The sequence below is a fragment of the Anolis carolinensis genome, chromosome 4, assembly GCF_035594765.1.
Source record: "Anolis carolinensis isolate JA03-04 chromosome 4, rAnoCar3.1.pri, whole genome shotgun sequence".
NCBI lineage: Eukaryota > Metazoa > Chordata > Lepidosauria > Squamata > Dactyloidae > Anolis > Anolis carolinensis.
Genome location: NC_085844.1, coordinates 125,503,665 through 125,521,278, shown reverse-complemented (window position 1 = coordinate 125,521,278; position 17,614 = coordinate 125,503,665). Strand labels below are relative to the sequence as shown.

The 17,614-nt window shown below is 41.0% G+C and overlaps 1 protein-coding gene across 2 annotated transcripts in view; it reads right to left on the bottom strand.

Moving 5' to 3' along the window:
* LOC100564784 (ADAMTS-like protein 2) overlaps positions 1-17,614 on the bottom strand; it is a 63,248-nt gene that overhangs the window by 23,131 nt on the left and 22,503 nt on the right. For both annotated transcript variants that reach the window (XM_062977746.1, XM_062977745.1), the window contains 8 exons: positions 15,821-15,923; positions 14,370-14,515; positions 11,966-12,089; positions 9,130-9,210; positions 7,830-8,005; positions 5,808-6,228; positions 3,670-4,087; positions 422-528 (listed from right to left, as the gene is read on the bottom strand). In XM_062977746.1, the coding sequence (XP_062833816.1) occupies positions 422-528; positions 3,670-4,087; positions 5,808-6,228; positions 7,830-8,005; positions 9,130-9,210; positions 11,966-12,089; positions 14,370-14,515; positions 15,821-15,923 (1,576 nt within the window). The remainder of the gene's footprint in view (positions 1-421; positions 529-3,669; positions 4,088-5,807; positions 6,229-7,829; positions 8,006-9,129; positions 9,211-11,965; positions 12,090-14,369; positions 14,516-15,820; positions 15,924-17,614) is intronic.

Sequence of the window (17,614 nt, the reverse complement as noted above, 5' to 3'; positions counted from 1 at the left end):
TATCCAACATAAACGGGCCAGCAGAACATTGGATAAGGGAAAATGTTGGATAATAAGGAGGGATTAAGGAAAAGCCTATCAAACATCAAATTACATTATGATTTTACCAATTAAGCACCAAAACATCATGTTTGACAACAAATTTGACAGAAAAAGCAGTTCAATCCACAGCAATGTTATGAAGTAATTACTGTATTTACAAATTTAGCCCCCAAACATCGCAATGTATTGAAAAGATTGACTACAAAAACATTGACTACTAAAAGGCAGACTGTGTTAGATAATCCAGAAGGTTGGATAAGCGAGTGTTGGATAAGTGTGACTCTACTGTAAATAGATGTCAACAAAGCAAAGACCTGAGTCTCTTACAACACTTACTCTCCAAAACCACCCCAGCACCCCCTTACTCCAAAAAAACTACCTGATGTACATGTAGAGCTACAAGGAGCATAGGCAGATACTTTCCAGCGATACATGTCCGCCAGGCTGATGTCGTCATGGCCAAGGGGGTTCAGTTCAAAGTCATTGCTGTAGGGAGGGGAAAACAGCTTACAAGAAATCCTGAACAGGTTATCTACAACAGAAAGTAAAGCCATTGCTACCTTTTCTTGGCCACTGAAAGGGCTAGAAAGACTTTCTAGAGCAGTGTTTCTCAACCTGGGGGTTGGGACCTCTGGGGGGTCAGGAGGGGGTGCCGGGGGTCACCAAAGACAATCAGAAAACATATATTTCTGATGGACTTAGGAACCCCTTTGGCAGAGAAGGCGGAATATCTCTTTGCCTGTCCTTCTCTTCCTTTTTGGAAACAGGAGGTGAATCCTCCCCAAAAAAACCCAATTTGCCCAATTCTATCATTAGTGGGGTTCAAGGGGCTCTTTGTGAACTATGAATCCTAGCAACTACAACTCCCAAATGTCAAGATCTTTTTTCCCCAAACTCCACCAGTGTTCACATTTGGGCATATTGAGTATTAGTGCCAAGTTTGGTCCAGGCCCAACATTGTTTGAAGCCACAGTGCTCTCTGGATGTAGGTGAACTACAACTCCCAAACTCAAGATCAATGTCCACCAAACCCTTCCAGTATTTTCTGTTGATCATAGAAATTCTGTGTGCCAAGTTTGGTTCAATGCTATCTTTGGTGGAGTTCAGTATGCTCTTTGATTGTAAGTTAACTATAACTCCCAATGACAAAATCAATAGTCCCCAACCCCACCAGTATTTAAATTTGGGCGTATTGGGTACTTGTGCCAAATTTGGTCCCAGTGAATGAAAATACATCCTGTATATCAGAGGTTTACATTATAATCCGTAACAATAACAACATTACAGTTATGAAGTAGCAACAAAAATAATTTTATGGTTGTGGGTCATCACAACATGAGGAGCTGTATTAAGGGGTCGCAGAATTAGGAAGGTTGAGAACCACTGTCCTAGAGAATGATATACTCGTCGGGGTTGTTGTATGTCTTTCGGGCTGTGTGATTGTGGCCCAATCAACAATTGGGCCACACAGTTTACAGAAAACCTACACACACAGGTAGATACCTTCACAAAAACTCCAACCGTCACCCAAGTCAAAAAAGAAGCACAATCAAAGCCCTGACAGACCGTGCACAAAGAATCTGCGAACCTCACCTCCTCCAAGGTGAACTAAACCACCGAAACTGGGCTCTACAGGCCAATGGATACTCCACCACAGACATCAGAAGAGCTGCAAGGCCAAGAACAAGCCATGAGAGTCAAGACAAAGATCCACCCAGAGGAAAGGTGTTCTTACCATACATCAAGGGAACCACTGACCGCATAGGCAAACTGAAGAAGAAGCACAACCTACAAACTATCTACAGACCCACAAAGAAAATCCAACAAATGCTATGGTCAGCGAAAGACAAGAGGGATCATCTCTCCTCTGCAGGAGTCTACCGGATACCATGCAGCTGTGGACAAGTCTACATAGGGACCACCAAACGCAGCGCACAAACACGAGTCAAAAAACATGAAAGGCACTGCAGACTAATTCAACCAGAGAAATCAGCCATAGCAGAGCACTTGATGAACCAGCCTGGACACAGTATATTATTTGAGAACACAGAAATGCTTGACCACTCCAACAACTATCATGTCAGACTACACAGAGAAGCCATTGAAATCTACAAGCATGTGGACAACTTCAACAGAAAGGAGGAAACCATGAAAATGAACAAAATCTGGCTACCGGTATTAAAAAACTCAAAAATCAGAACAGTAGATGGAAAGCAACACTCTGAGGGCAGAGGAGCCCCAAGGATGGCTAATGACTCTGAACAAAGGATGCCTCCCAGGCAAGAGCTAATTTTCCTTTCCAATGCTAATTAGGGTGATTAATTGCAACATTAACACTGGCTTCCAACTGACAAAGGACTCTTGTCACACCCTGGACTCTCCAGAGATATATATTTACTTTCCTTGCCTAGTTTATTCATGCCTCACAACCTCTGAGGATGCCTGCCATAGATGTGGGTGAAACGTCAGGAGAGAATACTTCTGGAACATTGCCACACAGCCCGAAAGACATACAGCAACCCTGTGATCCCAGCCATGAAAGCCTTCGACAACACGATATACTCGTCATTCTTCAGTGGTCTAACATACATATTTATTCAGTTGGGAGATCTACCAAAAATGTTCCTCTTTTTTAGCTGCTCACTCCCAAAGTTTAGGATAAAGCATGTTGTCCCAGATGTCTTGAATGCACACCCAGAAGAAAAAGATTAATAAAACAGTGAAAGGTTCTAGTGAGCTCAGCAAGAAGAAAATACCCTGTGCCTCTGCATGACTGGTGGCTCTAGAATGTAATTTTCCAGACAGCATCCATTGATGATGAGGAATTCTGCAGTATTCCTGGCATTAAGGATGGCAAAATTACTTGGGCTCTGCAAGGATTCCCCCTCATACTACATCTCCTTTCAATCAAATCAATAATTCTTGACAGAATAAATGACTCTTGTCGGAATTCAGAAACTAAGCATCTCTCAACTTTCAAAAGCTTTTAAACTAATAACGTCAGGAGGCATTGAAAGCGTTCATCACCATCATAATTATCATCAGATCTTTAAAAATCTTCTAAGCCTATACAAAACAAATAAGGGATAGATCTGGACAGTCCAACACAAACAGGACAGGTTTTTCCATGTCTTTTAGCAAATAGTTCCACCAGGAAGGCATCCAAGTTGGACCTAAATGTATTCCTTTCCTGTCCAGGTTGTGCTCTGGGTGGGGGGTAAGGGTGCAGTTCTCTAAACACAGAATAAAGCTGGCTATGCCAAGAACCGATTGGTTGCCACCTATGATGTCATTAAGGAGGCCAACCAGTCAGAAACTTAGGCCCCATCTACACTGCTACAAAGTGCAGTGTAGGAAACGCAGTAGCCTGGGGCGTCCACACGGCACACCCAGATTAATGTGTTTTATCCCAGATTGAGCCTTTTACTTCGCCTTAACCCTGGATTAGACTGAAAGAAGGCTAAATTCAGTTTGCTGCAAAGTATGTCTCCCATTCAAAATGGTGAAGCTAAGTGGAAGCTAGTTGCAGACCTTGGCTGACAGTCCCCTGGAAATTCTCATTTTATATTACACCTGTCTTTTCACAAAGATGACATGTTTTCTTTCAGGAGTATATTCCTATCTCACCTTTCAGAGCCTGGAGCCTGAAGAGCTTCCGACAGGTGTTTGTTCACAAAACCCAGGTGAAAGGTGGAACTGGGCTTGGAAGATGATGCCATAACTGTGTCATTCGTTGTTTCATCCACAGCGAAAACTTCACTATTTACATGTTGAAGAATTTTTTTCCTTGTAGGTTGCTTGCGCAGTCCCTCTGGCAACTCCACCAATGGTTCTCCCCAAAACACCGCTGTTGAATTCTTCCTTCCCAGCTTGATTGCCAGGTAATGCAACTCTCTACAAATCGCAGCATTTTGCAGATCTTGGAGACACAATTTCCGGAATAGACGTAGCCTGGATAACCCAATCCTGCTGGTCTCTTGGCGTTCTGGCCTTGCTGTACCATGGGGCATAGCCGTGCTGATTGTAATATGATTGAGCTTGAGGTCTTGAAGAAAAGACATGACATTTTCAGCTTTCTGTAAGAAAACAGTTTATCACCTTTCCAATTGTCCCAAATTGGAATTATGTTCATTTGACTACATCCTGTACAATTATAATTTAGCATCCATCAGTGTTCAACATTTACACAAATCACCAGCCACTACCAGAAGGGACAGAAAGTTCTATCTATGTTGATGATTGTTCCATCACCGCTCAAGCAGCAAGCTTTGAAATAGCTGAACAGAAGCTCTCAGAAGCTTTAGGTGCTCTTACTGCCTATTACAGGGAAAACCATCTGATTCCTAACCCATCTAAAACACAGATGTGTGCTTTCCATCTTAAGAACAGACAAACATCCCGAGCTCTGAGGATTACCTGGGAAGAAATCTCACTGGAGCACTGCAGCACAACAAAATACCTGGGAGTCACTCTGGACCGTGCTCTGACTTACAAGAAGCACTGCTTGAATATCAAGCAAAAAATTTATTATGAAAATGTGATATTTATAATTTAGAGTAAAGAGGTTAGGTCTGTATGCATTGCATATCAATGTCTACATTTTATGCAATGAATTGGAATTTGCAATGAAATCTTGGTTTTTTTGTTGTTGTTTTTTAAATCATTCTGAATGTTACAAACTAAACTCAGCTAGTAATAGTCATTACAGCTTCCCTCATGGCTTCTGTGGCTTTGCTCATAATCTTCTACAACTTTTTGCCCTCCTGCCACTAATCTGCATCCCAAAGTCCATCATTTTTCACCTTCCTTATAACTTCCAATAAAAATAGATTAAATGAAGCAAAGTACTGAAAGCCTAATAGAATGTGAAGATGGATTGTGAGTTTTCTATAGGAAGCAATTATAACTCGAAGAGATTTGGTTTACTTCATTCTTGTATGCAAGGACCAAAAAAATCTACAATTGTCTCTTTTGCGCGCAAGATTATGGTCATTTTTGCTCTTTGGAGCTTTTTTTTGCAAAAAAGAAAACCTTTTTGTACCCAAATTTTGTTATTTCTGAAAATATTTCCTGTGCAGTATTTGACCCAAATAATGTTTTCTTCAGAAACATATTTATGTTTCTGTACAATAAAGTTTGTTTTCTTTTCAATTTTTCTTTACAAAAAGCTCCCAAATGTGAAAACTTTCACTGAATTTGATCATTTTCTCAAAAGTAGCTATTGCTTGAGTATGTTTTAATGTATTACATGTTATATGATTTTATGTTTATATGTTTTAAATGTATGTGTGTGATTGTATTTTGTTGTGTATTGCTGGCCTTGGTCCCCATGTGAGCCGCCCCAAGTTCCTTCGGGGAGATGGGACGAGATATAAGAATAAAGTTGTTGTTGTTGTTGTTGTTGTTGTTATTGTTATGCCCCCCCCCCACCATGGCAAGGTGGCACCTGCAGGGGGGATTATTATTATTATTATTAGAAAATCTGCTGATTTTGACACATGCACACACACCACAAAAATAAGCAGAAGTGTTATAGTACACTAGGTCCTCTGTGATTTCCAGTGACCACAAATTGCTGCTCTCCATATTAGTAGCTGATGGTGACGTTAGGGTTAGGGTCCCTTCATGTCACTGCCATTTAATAATACAAACTGTGGTTGTCTAAATTCTTTTAATCTCCATAGCAAGTCCCCAAACTGAACCCCCATGTGCACATAATACTCCACATGCTTGAGAAAATAAAGTGAAAAGAAAAAGATACCAACCCAGGTCTGGATCTCTGCTGGTTCCCAGCTCTTCATCATCACCTGCTCCATTTGTATGATAAACCTGTCGAACTTGGAAACCAAATCTTTCCTCCTCTTCCCTGTGCTTCCAGTCCCAATCTTTTTCTTGAGCGCTGGAATTACTGGGGAAAAAGTTTTGGTTCTTGAAGACCATGCCTTCATGGTCCTCTCCTTGTGTGAAACGTTCCCCAATGTCATCTGGTGCCAGAGAGATCCAAGTGTCATTAAAATCTTCAGAAATGGGAGGGATGGCATCCTGGCGACTGTGGCTGGGCCCCGGAAGGTGAAGATGGATAGGCATCTTGATAACAGGGGAAACGGTCTGAAGAGCTGGTGACAGTCTCCTTGGCACAGTGTAGTCATAGGTCACATGGGGCATTTTCCCATTAAAATTATAGTACTGAGTTCAACAAAGAGAACAGGGATAAGAATAAGAATATGACACAAAAGACAAGCTTTAAGTTACTGAGTTTCCCCTTCTACCATCATGATGACAAATGCCATTGTGTTGCAATACAGGGCCCATCCAGATAGACTCAAAATACGGGACCTATTGGGGGAACTATTGGGGGAAAATCAGAAGAAGATTACAAGAAATGCTAGAAATAAGAATACCATTACGACCAGAGACATTTCTATTAGGTATAAATGACCAAATATTAGGAAAAAAACAAGGACAAACTCCTCTTCCTATTAACTACAGCAGCAAGGATATGCTTCGCAAAAAGATGGAAAGAAAAATCAATTCCAGAAGAAGAAGAATGGATAATAAGATTCTTGGAAATAAGAAACATGGACTTACGTACCTCATATCAAAAAGCAAAGGAGAAGCAATAAAAGAGACAGATTGGAGCCAAATCACCAACTATCTGAGCAAAGATTATGGAAAGATAGAATAAGAAGAAAAGAAAATATAGACACCAACATAAACAACAGAAAGAAGATAGGAGAACAGAGAAGAAAGAGAAGACAATCAAGTAAAAGGGAAAGGCCGGATCCTCAGGGAAGATGATCGGAAATCACTTTTTCTTTTTAATCTTTTTTTTTTTTTTGCTTTTTCTCTTTTGCCCCCCTCCTATCTGTCCTTCCCCTACTTTCCCCTACCCAACCCCCAATCCCATACCCTAGTATCTGATTTTATCATGTATATAAAACCTAATAAAGATGATTAAAAAAAAATACGGGACCTGACTCGGTTTTTACCAGAGGTGTTCAAATGACGCCTTCGGTAAAAACAAATTAATTCAGAATACACCAAAGTTTCTTTTGTTTATTCTGAATAAATTAAATACCTCATTAGATCTGTGCCTTTCTGAAAGACCCGGGTCTAACAAGGTATTGGGCCTGTGGGGACTAACTTCTGGGGTTGCTTTTCACGACACTGGGGGTCAGTCTCCACAGCCATCTCACACCTTTTGGGCTCCTGGAGCCCAAAGATACAGGAGAGTGCCTACTCCCTCCCCCAACCCAATTTACCCCTAAAACTTAGGAAAAGGGTCCCTGGCCGCCATAAAGCCTCTCCTTGCATCCTCCTGGTGCGAGCAAATGACACCTGAAGAGATTGGGGTGTCATCTCCTTAGGCGTCAATTTCTCACACCAGTAGGACACGAGGAGAGGCAGCCAGGGACCTTTTTTCATAACTTTTAGGGAGAAATGAGGAGCTTCGGGGTGGGTCCATGCTATCCCGATTTCAATCAGGATGGCATGTAGCCCCCCAGGAAAGCCCAGAGTTTGCGTGGTTGGGTATATACAAGAACCCATGTCGAAATGGGTTATTTTAACCCAATTTGGTGCAGATTTTAGGTCTGTGTGGAAGCGCCTTCAGAACCTTATGAGTGACTTCTAGTGAGTTCAGGATTCAAGTTAATTCAGCCCATTTGAAAACCAATTTGACCTAGAAACTTCTTTTCCAAAGCAAGCATCAGGCATTCAGTTGGCAGTCTTGGGACTCATGGGAACAGAAAAAATTCATTCAGATCATACATTTTGCCCATACTTACCATGGCATTGAGAGACTGGTTGGTGGGACCCTGTGCAATAATATATTCCAGACCATCAGAATAGAGATTGGAAGGCCGGCGGTATTTGAAGACGGTGCCAGCCACTTTGAAGTTCTGAGGGTTGGCAAGAGCAGAATTCCCATTGAAGAAGAAGTGCCCAGAGTCATCAGCCAGTGCTACAAAGGAGGCAGTTGAAACTGTATTTCAAACAGGTATTAATCTAGGGATATACAACTGCTAAAGCTCCCAGGTAATAAAAATGCTAGTTGCAGGAACAGGGAACGGAGCCATCCAGATGTTGTCAGACAGCAATTCCCATCATCCTACACCAGTGATAGGGATGCTAGCTAGGGCTGAAGAACTAACATCCCTTAAATAATGTAAGGTGCATAAGGTGCCAACAACTGACGTAGGTCAACTTCTCCCCTTTGTACCAAGAAATAGGCAAAAGCCTATATGAACAATGCTTTAGCAAAACAATGCTTTAGCAATGCTATAGCAAAATGCACTCATTGAGAATGTGGCCTTTTGAGAGTTCAAACAAAAAAGAAGAATCTACTAGCAATGTCTGGCTTTATTAGCTATGGCATAAATTTCAAAAGAAGGCACAGATGTGGAAATCTATCAGTCATGTGGGCAGTGTGAAGCCCTGGAAATCTTCCCACATCTAGCAAGCTGCCAGCCAAAACGTAAGGGACAGTTAAGAGGTGATGCCCAAGAAGGGTAGTAGGGAGATGATGGGTATACTGCCCTGGTATTATTATTGCATTATTATGTTTATTTATAGCCCGCTTTTTCTCTCCATAGGAGAATCCACAGCATGACAGATTCATTAAATCTGTAATGTCTCTGGAAGCAGGAGCTGTGTGGGTTGCACATGTCCAAAAAAGGCTTGTGGCATATATTTATTTATGTCCTAGACAAAATTTTCCTCTTCCCCCAAAATATTATGTAGACATAATTCTTATCTAGGCTTCAATAGCCTATCTGGGGACTGTAATCAATGCATTCTGAATGGAGAAACGGATCCACATAGACACAGATACGCCTGAATCTGTTTGATAAAAAGGCCACTCTGATTGAAAAGGCGGTCAAGGCCACATTCAAAAGTAGGTAAGTTGCAATGTTTCAAAGCTCTTGATGAAAGGGACAAAACTTAGTCTGAATGGATTAAGAACACGAACTCTATCTCAGGAAAGCTCGACAGGAAGACATGGGCACATAAAGTAATTAAGTCACTTAAGCACTCTACACTGTGGGACAGATTTGCCCCTAGGGAACACTCATTTCCATTGCTTACCCAGTATGTTCTCTGTTTTCCTCTGCTCAATAATGAGAATGTCTGTAGCACCAGCAGGGATGTTAGTGATAAACACATAGCCTAAACAAACAGAGCCACAGAAAAACCAGAAAATTAAAATGGGACAAACTGACTTGGACGTTACTCTGAGAAGTAACTCAGTAGTTCCTCTGTTATGTGAGTAATTCAGCTCAGTGTATCTGGGCCACTTCAGACACATAATGTAAACACAAGTTTGTCACTGAGAGCTGCAACCAATCACTGATTGCTCTTATTTCCATGATAAATAGGTTTGTTGCATTCTTGTCTTAGCTGTCCATATAAAACAGGAGTACGTAGTTATCTCCAACAAACATGCAGAAAGAAGATGCACCCTGCTGCTACTCTGCTTCACAATACAAAAAGCAATATCTCATTTTAAAGGACCCTTTCGTTGACATGAATATGCATTGATTTTAAGGATCCTTCTGCAAGCCATGTGAATGCCCTGTCATATCATGTTTTCTGAAGTCCAAATATGCAGTTGTAGAGATACATACATTACATACATGCTCTGGACTCAGGTCTCCTTATGTAACTCTTTTTCCTGACTCCCCATTCCTAATTTTGCTTACATCAAGGTAAAAAAGTGCATATGTCTGGATATAATAAACATTTCCTTCTAAAATGAACCATGAATTGAGCCATGGTGCTCTATCCCCATCTAGTGCTTTGGTGGATGCCTGCAAGAATCAATTTGTGCCCATCTGCACATATGACGTAGCCACATTGTATGAAAAGGACAGGGCAGCCGATTTTTATGAGTCCGAACATAGGCTTTGTGAGAAATCTGTAATCTCCTCTGTAGCATCTTAATCTGGGTCTGCTATTATTATTATTTTTTGGACTATACCTATCACAGCCAGCTGTAATCCCAGTAAAGTAACGTTTCCAAACTCAGATGATTCATTTATTCTGATCAACTCAGAGAGAAAAAAAACTTATGTGGGATCTAGGATAATATTACACAGCTACGTTTTCAATTGTTTTCTGAGATTTTTCTCAACTTCCCATCCCTATGCAGTTATAAAACTCCTTCACTGCTTCCTATCACTTTTTCACAAAGTGACAGAAACATTTTACGCACACAAAATACAGCATTGCACGTTAATTTTTATTTGAATTACTCATTTAAGAGCAGGATTGGGATTTTCTTGGTAAAACTTATTGATCTTGTCAGTTATTAACACAACACAAATGACTTCTCTCTGGGAGGAGAACTACATATTACATAGTAAAATATGAGGACAATATTAGGATCTAGGTTGCTGTGAGTTTTTCAGGCTGTATGGCCATGTTTCAGTGGCATTCTGTCCTGACGTTTGACCTGCATCTGTGGAAAGCATTCTCAGAGGTTTGTTCAGAGATCTGATGGAAATGAAGCAAGTGGCGTGTACAAATATCTGTGGAATTCCCAGGGTGGGAACCCTTGTTTATGGGAAGCAAGTGTGAATGTTGCAATTACAGTAGAGTCTTGCTTATCCAACCTTTGCTCATCCAACGTTCTGTATTATACAACACAGTCTGCCTCCCACTCGGATCCACAGTTGTTTCTCTAGGCAGCAACTCGCAGCTGGCCAACATGCCCAACAACAACACAAGTGCAGTCACACTCCCAAAGAAGTGGCAGACTTGTTGTAAAATATGATGTTTTGTTTGTAAAATCATAACGTAATTTGATGTTTAGGCTTTTCCATAACCCCTCCTCATTATCCAACATTTTTGCTTATCCAACAATCTGTCGGCCCGTTTATGTTGCATAAGTGAGACTCTACTTTAGCAAGTTACAGACCCACTAAGAAAATTCCACAAATGCTATACACAGCAAAGAATAAGAGGGAGCCTCTAACCACTGCAGAAGTCTACCGTATATGGTGCAGGTCTGAACAAGTCTACAAATGCAATGCCCAAACACGAATCGAAGAACACAAAAGATACTGCAGACTAAATCAACCAGAGAAGTCAGCTATAACAGAGCACTTGATGAACCAACCTGGACACAGAATATCATTTGAAAACACAGAAATGCTGGACCATTCTGACAGCCATCATGTCAGACTACATAAAGAAGCCATTAAACTCTACAAGTATGTGGACAATTTCAACAAAAAGGAGGAAACCATGAAAATGAACAAAAACTGGTTACTAGCATTAAAAAACACCAGAATCAAGACAGTAAATAAAGAACACGATTCAGAAACAGGGGAATTGCAGACAACAAACAACCAAGTGCCAGTTAACACCTCCCAAACAAAGGATGCCTCCAGGCACAACACCCAGTCTACCTCTATGCAGATACCCTCACCAACGGACTTTGCAGCTACAAGGCTACTCAATGCTAATCAAGCTTGTTAATTGCAACATTCACACTTGCTTCAAACAGACAAGGGTTCTTTCTCGCACCCTGGACTTGCTTCATTTCCAACAAACATCTGAACAAACCTCTGACAATGCCTGCCACAAATGCAGGTGAAACGTCAGGTGAGAATGACACTGGAACATGGCCATACGGCCTGAAAAACTCACAGCAGCCCAATGATTCTGGCCATGAAAGCCTTCGACAACACAATCATAGGGTCACTTCCTGCATTGGCAATAAAAAAGGAAACTACATTACTACCACTTTACATTAAGAGTAATTTGATTCCAGTTTTCTATCACATTAGTTACATCCCAGCTGCTTATTATCTAATCGCAAAAGTGTTTACAAGACTAAAAGTATAACTGGAATTCTGGAAGTCTGTGAATCGCAATAATACAGCATGGAAAATAGCAGGATGCTGTTAGAAAAGTGTACCTAACTGTGAGATCCCTTTTCGAAAACTGCCAGAGACTCGGTAGCAAGTGCTTCCATCTCCTCCACATACACGGCACCGGTCCATCACCTGGGAAGAATAGAGGCTGCCATCACACCCTATTGGCTGGGAGAGAAAAAAGGGAGGGCAGCTTACAGTCTGAAACCTTATGTTGAACGTAATCAGTACAGTCTCATCATAGGTAAAGGTAAAGGTTTCCCCTTACGTTAAGTCCAGTCGTGTCCAACTCTGGGAGTTGGTGCTCATCTCCATTTCTAAGCCGAAGAGCCGGCGTTGTCCATAGACACCTCCAAGGTCATGTGGCTGGCAGGACTGCATGGAGCACCTTCCCGCTGGAGGTACCTATTCATCTACTCACATTTGCATGTTTTCGAACTGCTAGATTGGCAGAAGCTGGAGCTGACAGCGGGCGCTCACTCTGCTCTCCAGATTTGAACCTGGGACCTTTCGGTCTGCAAGTTCAGCAGCTCAGTGCTTAAACACACTTCGCCACCGGAGGCTCCAGTCTCATCATAGCCTAATTAAAAATCCCAAATTCAAAAAATCTGTGTAACTATCTTTCATCTTTTCTAGCTAATCCAAATTCAACCAGGGGTGTGTGAAACAACTTGCATTTGGCCTCTGCAGTCCTTCTTTCTATTCTCGTCATCACCTTCCCTCTTCTAAATTTAGACTAGAAGCTTTCATTGTTTGGCTTTCATTGTTCCATTAACTTGATGATACTACTATACACTGATAATAGTATGCACAGTTTCTTCCAGTCTGTGCCCAGAATCTTTATTTGTCCCATATTGTTAGGGACCTTACAAAGTTGGGCATTTTTAAAATGAAAACATAAGACCCATAATATTCAATATTAAAAACAATTCTACATTTTTGCACCCACTGTTATTTTCACCCTTATATATATTTTTATCCCATACCACCACGCTCCCCTCCCCCCAAGCTATTTCTTTTATTCTGTACATCATCTGTCCAAAATTTCATTTCCTCTTGTGGAGGTAATTTTCCACCTTTCTTTTTAAATCCTCTTTCAATAAATTTTCTTCATACATCATCAAAATAATTTTGTTTCCATATCCCTCTTTTAACTTTTAATTTACATGTCAGCTTATCGTTTATTGCCAATTTCCATACTTCCTTATACCACTCTTCTATTTGTATATTTATTTCCCTTTTCTAGCAGTCTTGCTATTGTTAATAAATTTGATATTGCATCTTTTTCTTCTTTGGTTTCAGAGTTTTGAAATTTGAGAGGTGCATTAGATTTGATGGCACATTAGACTCGAGTAAATACAGCCATTCTTCAATACCAGTGTAGACAAAGACAGGGAGGGATGCAGCTTCCATGCCCCTTTTATAGGTTTCACGAAATATCTAACTTGTTGAACCAGGAGAATCTTTGATGTGATCCATGAAAGCACGATTGCGCTTCCATCATGAACAGTAGGTTTCCAAGTTAAGGAATTTACAGCAGACTCTCAGGCCCCTTCCACACTGCCCTTATATCCCAAGATCTGATCCCAGATTATCTTCTTATCCCAAATTATCTGGCAGTGGAGACTTGTATAATCCAGTTTAAAGCAGATAATCTGAGATCAGATCCTGGGGTATAGGGCTGTGTAGAAGGGGCCTCAGTTAACCGGCACCCATAGGCATTGGTAGATGATGGATAAGTGTAGTTTCTGATTGCTTGAAAGTTACTATTAAAATAGGCCTAAATAATATTACACCCTTACTATACCATAAACTTTGAACTGACCTGATATTAATATTGAAATACAGTAATTAAAAGCAAATTAGACAATTAAAGACAAATGTAACTTAAGTAACACTGTTTTAAAGATAAAGGTTTCCCCTGATGTTAAGTCCAGTCATGTCTGACTCTGGGGGTTGGTGCTCATCTCCATTTCTAAGCTGAAGAGCCGGCGTTGTCCATAGACACCTCCAAGGTCATGTGGCCGGCATGACTACATGGAGCGCCGTTACCTTCCCGCCGGAAAGGTACCTATTGATCCACTCACACTGGCATGTTTTCGAACTGCTAGGTTGGCAGAAGCTGGAGCTAACAGCGGGCGCTCACTCCGCTCCCAGGATTTGAACCTGGGACCTTTCGGTCTGCAAGTTCAGTGCTTTAACACACTTTGCCACCGGGGTTCCTCAACACTGTTTTACTGTATTATAAAAACAGTTTTTTAAATTCAGTATGCAATTTTAGATAAATGGCAGTCAATAAACCTTTGGCAGTTGCTTGAGAGTTCCAGTTGATTGAGTTCTAGTTACCTATGAGTGTACTGCATATGGCTCAGTTCTAAGCTCCAGTGGACACAAATGACAAAACCCCTCCTGATCATAAATGAGTCAAGCTCACAAAGTAATAAATACCTCACACTTTCCACCGATGCAGACCCCTTGGTAGGCCCTGTCCTTACATGACGTGCCGTCCTGCGCTTGTGCCATCAGCTGTCTCTCTCCACTTCTAGTGGTGCACTGGAGATCGCACGGCTTGTTGGAGATGCTGGTATAATCATCTACAACAACACATAATAAAAATGGGAACAAAGGTGAGACAAAGGAGGTGTCTGTGGGAAAAGAAAATCAACAGAATGGAGGTGACTCTACTGGAAAAATCCACTCTTTTAAATTCCGGAAAAGCAAATCTCATCAGGAACATTTTGTTAATTCCAAACAAGGAAAGATACTGGTCTTCACTCCTGGGGCATTCTGAGTGTTCTCCAAGTTGTTGTGTGGCTCCTTAGTCTAACACAGTGGTTTTCAACCTTCCTAATGCTGCAACCCCTTAATACAGTTCATCATGTTGTGGTGACCCCCAACCATAAAATTATTTTTGTTGCTACTTCATAACTGTCATTTTGCTACTGTTATGAATCGTAATGAAAATATCTGATATGCAGGATGTATTTTCATTCACTGGACCACATTTGGCACAAATACCCAATACACCCAAATGTGAATACTGACGGAGTTGGGAGGGGGGTTGATTTTGAGTTTGGGAGTTGTAGTTCACCTACATCCAGAGAGCATTATGGGTTCCAGACAACGATGGATCTGGACCAAACTTGGCATGAATACTCAATATGCCCAAATGTGAACACTGGTAGAGTTTGGGGAAATTAGTCCTTGATATTTGGGAGTTGTAGTTGCTGGGTTTTATAGTTCACCTACAATCAAAGAGCATTCTGAACCACACCAATGATAGAATTGGGCCAAGCTTCCTACACAGAACCCCCATGACGAACAGAAAATACTGGAGGGATTTGGGTTTCTAAGACAATCAGAAATATGTGTTTTCTGATGGTCCTTGGCGACCCCTCTGATACCCCCCTCAGGACCCCTACAGGTCCCAACCCCCAGGTTGAGAAACGCTGGTCTAACAGCTTGAACTCAGTTTCTTCAGCAACAGCAGAAGTTGCATATATGCAACCACCAACCAAATATAACGTTTAATGCATCTAACGAAATGAAAACTGATGGATGATACAGGCCCCATCCACACAGCTGAATAAAATCCCACATTATCTGCTTTGAACTGGAATATAAGGCAGTGTGGACTCACATAACCCAGTTCAAAGCAGATATTGCGGGATTTTTTCTGCTCTGATATTCTGGGTTATATGATTGTGTGGAAGGGCCCTCAGTAAATGTCCATACTGAAATTGTCACAGAACTCTTTTGTGTTTGGTTACACCACAGCAAGTTGAGAGTTGCCATGGGATTCATCTTCCTAAAGTCTTGCCTATTTTTTCACCTCATTTATATATCTCTCTCTCCTTCTCTCCCATCACAGGATCACAATCATTTTAACAAAGGCAAACCTGGATAAAGAGGCATCCAGTGATAATAGTGTTTCCCGAAGGCCTTGGCATTGAAGCTGGCACATTGATGCTGCTTGAAGCTGACGGTATTGGCAGGGCAAGGCTGGAAAGAAAAGAAACCATGGCTTATTAGCTGTTCTTCTTTCCACTCAATACAAGACAAACCATGAAGCACAGGACTATTCACAGGATGTTTTCGGAGTTTACCTATATAAACTTTCTTGAACATTCTAGCTAAAATGCTAGGCTTTCAAGATCAAATGGAACATCTGTAATCTGTCATTACAGGAATTGATGTTTAAAGGTATTTATGTATGCCAGGATTGGGCAATCTGCATAAGGATATTGAGAGACAGGTTTACTCTCTGTCCTTTGTATTCCCAGCACAGATAAGGCAGAAGAATCCTGAAGTATCATGATGGATTGGGCTACATTTTCCAAGCAATTAAAAGAGAATGTAGCAAATAGAGTTCGCCTATCCAGTCACTCCTTATTTATTATTGATCTGTTTTCCAAATAGTATTTATTTCATTTTTCCACTGTTTTGGCCCTCGTGGCCATTCATCTGAAGATTTGAATGAATGTGTAAAGTTTCTCATTCTAGAAGGAACGCTCTCCATTTCCTTATATCTGACAGCCACCTGACAACTGTTCTGTGGGAAAGGAAAAGAGAAACACCCTGAAGGGATCGGATCCCATCTGATCTTGGAAGCTAAGCAGACCCAGGCCTGGTTAATTTTTGGATGGGGAACTCCTGAGGAATACCAGGCTGTAGGCTGCCTTTCAAAGCTAGAAATGGCAAATCACCTTTAAGTATTCTCCCCCCCCCCCCAAAAAAAAAAAAAAGCCCTGTAGGGTCACCACAAGTTGATAGGTAGTTGGAAGAAATGTACATACAGAAGACCTGATAGACAGTTTCACTTCATTCTGGCAGTTCAAAGCTGGAACAAACTGAAGGGTTGTAATTTTAACATGAAAGCTCATGTTAAAATAAACTAGTTAATCTTAGAATCTTATCATATTAAGTAAGGGATTTGCCGGCCCCATTCCATGTGGGGAAGCATCCACCACCCAGTTTCTCCCCATTGTAGCAAGAGCAACAATAAATCACCACTGATCAAGAGGTTGTTGGTTCGAAGCCCGGGTCGGGATTAAGCTTCCGACCATTAGCCTAGTTTGCTGCCCACCTAAGCAGCTTGAAAACAGCTTTGTCTGTAAGTAGAGAATTATAGGTACTGCTTAATGTTTTAAGTTTTTGTCAAATATGTTGTGTTGTTGTTTCGGGCTTGTCCCTGTTGTGAGCCGCCCCGAGTCCGTTCGGGGAGATGGGGCGGGATATAAAAATAAAGTTTATTATTATTATTATTATTATTATTATTATTATTATTATTATTATTAATGCCAGGAGGCTAATTTAACTTACCATATATACTTGAGTATAAGCCGGGTTTTTCAGCCCTTTTTTAGGGCTGAAAAAGCCCCCCTCAGCTTATACTCGAGTGAGGGTCCTGGCCGGCTTGGCTTATATTCAGGCTGGCTTATATTCGAGTATATAATTAATCTGAGTTGGACAGTCTTATTAAAGTCTTTTATTGTCTTAAATTACTGTTTTATGTAAATATTCAAAAATGTTTAACCTCCTGATGCCTCAATTAATGTAATTTTATTGGTATCTATTTTTATTTTTTATTTTTGGATTTTACCAGTAGCTGTTTCATTTCCCACCCTTGGCTTATACTCGAGTCAATAAGTTTTTGCAGTTTTTTGTCATAAAATGAGGTGCCTTGGCTTATA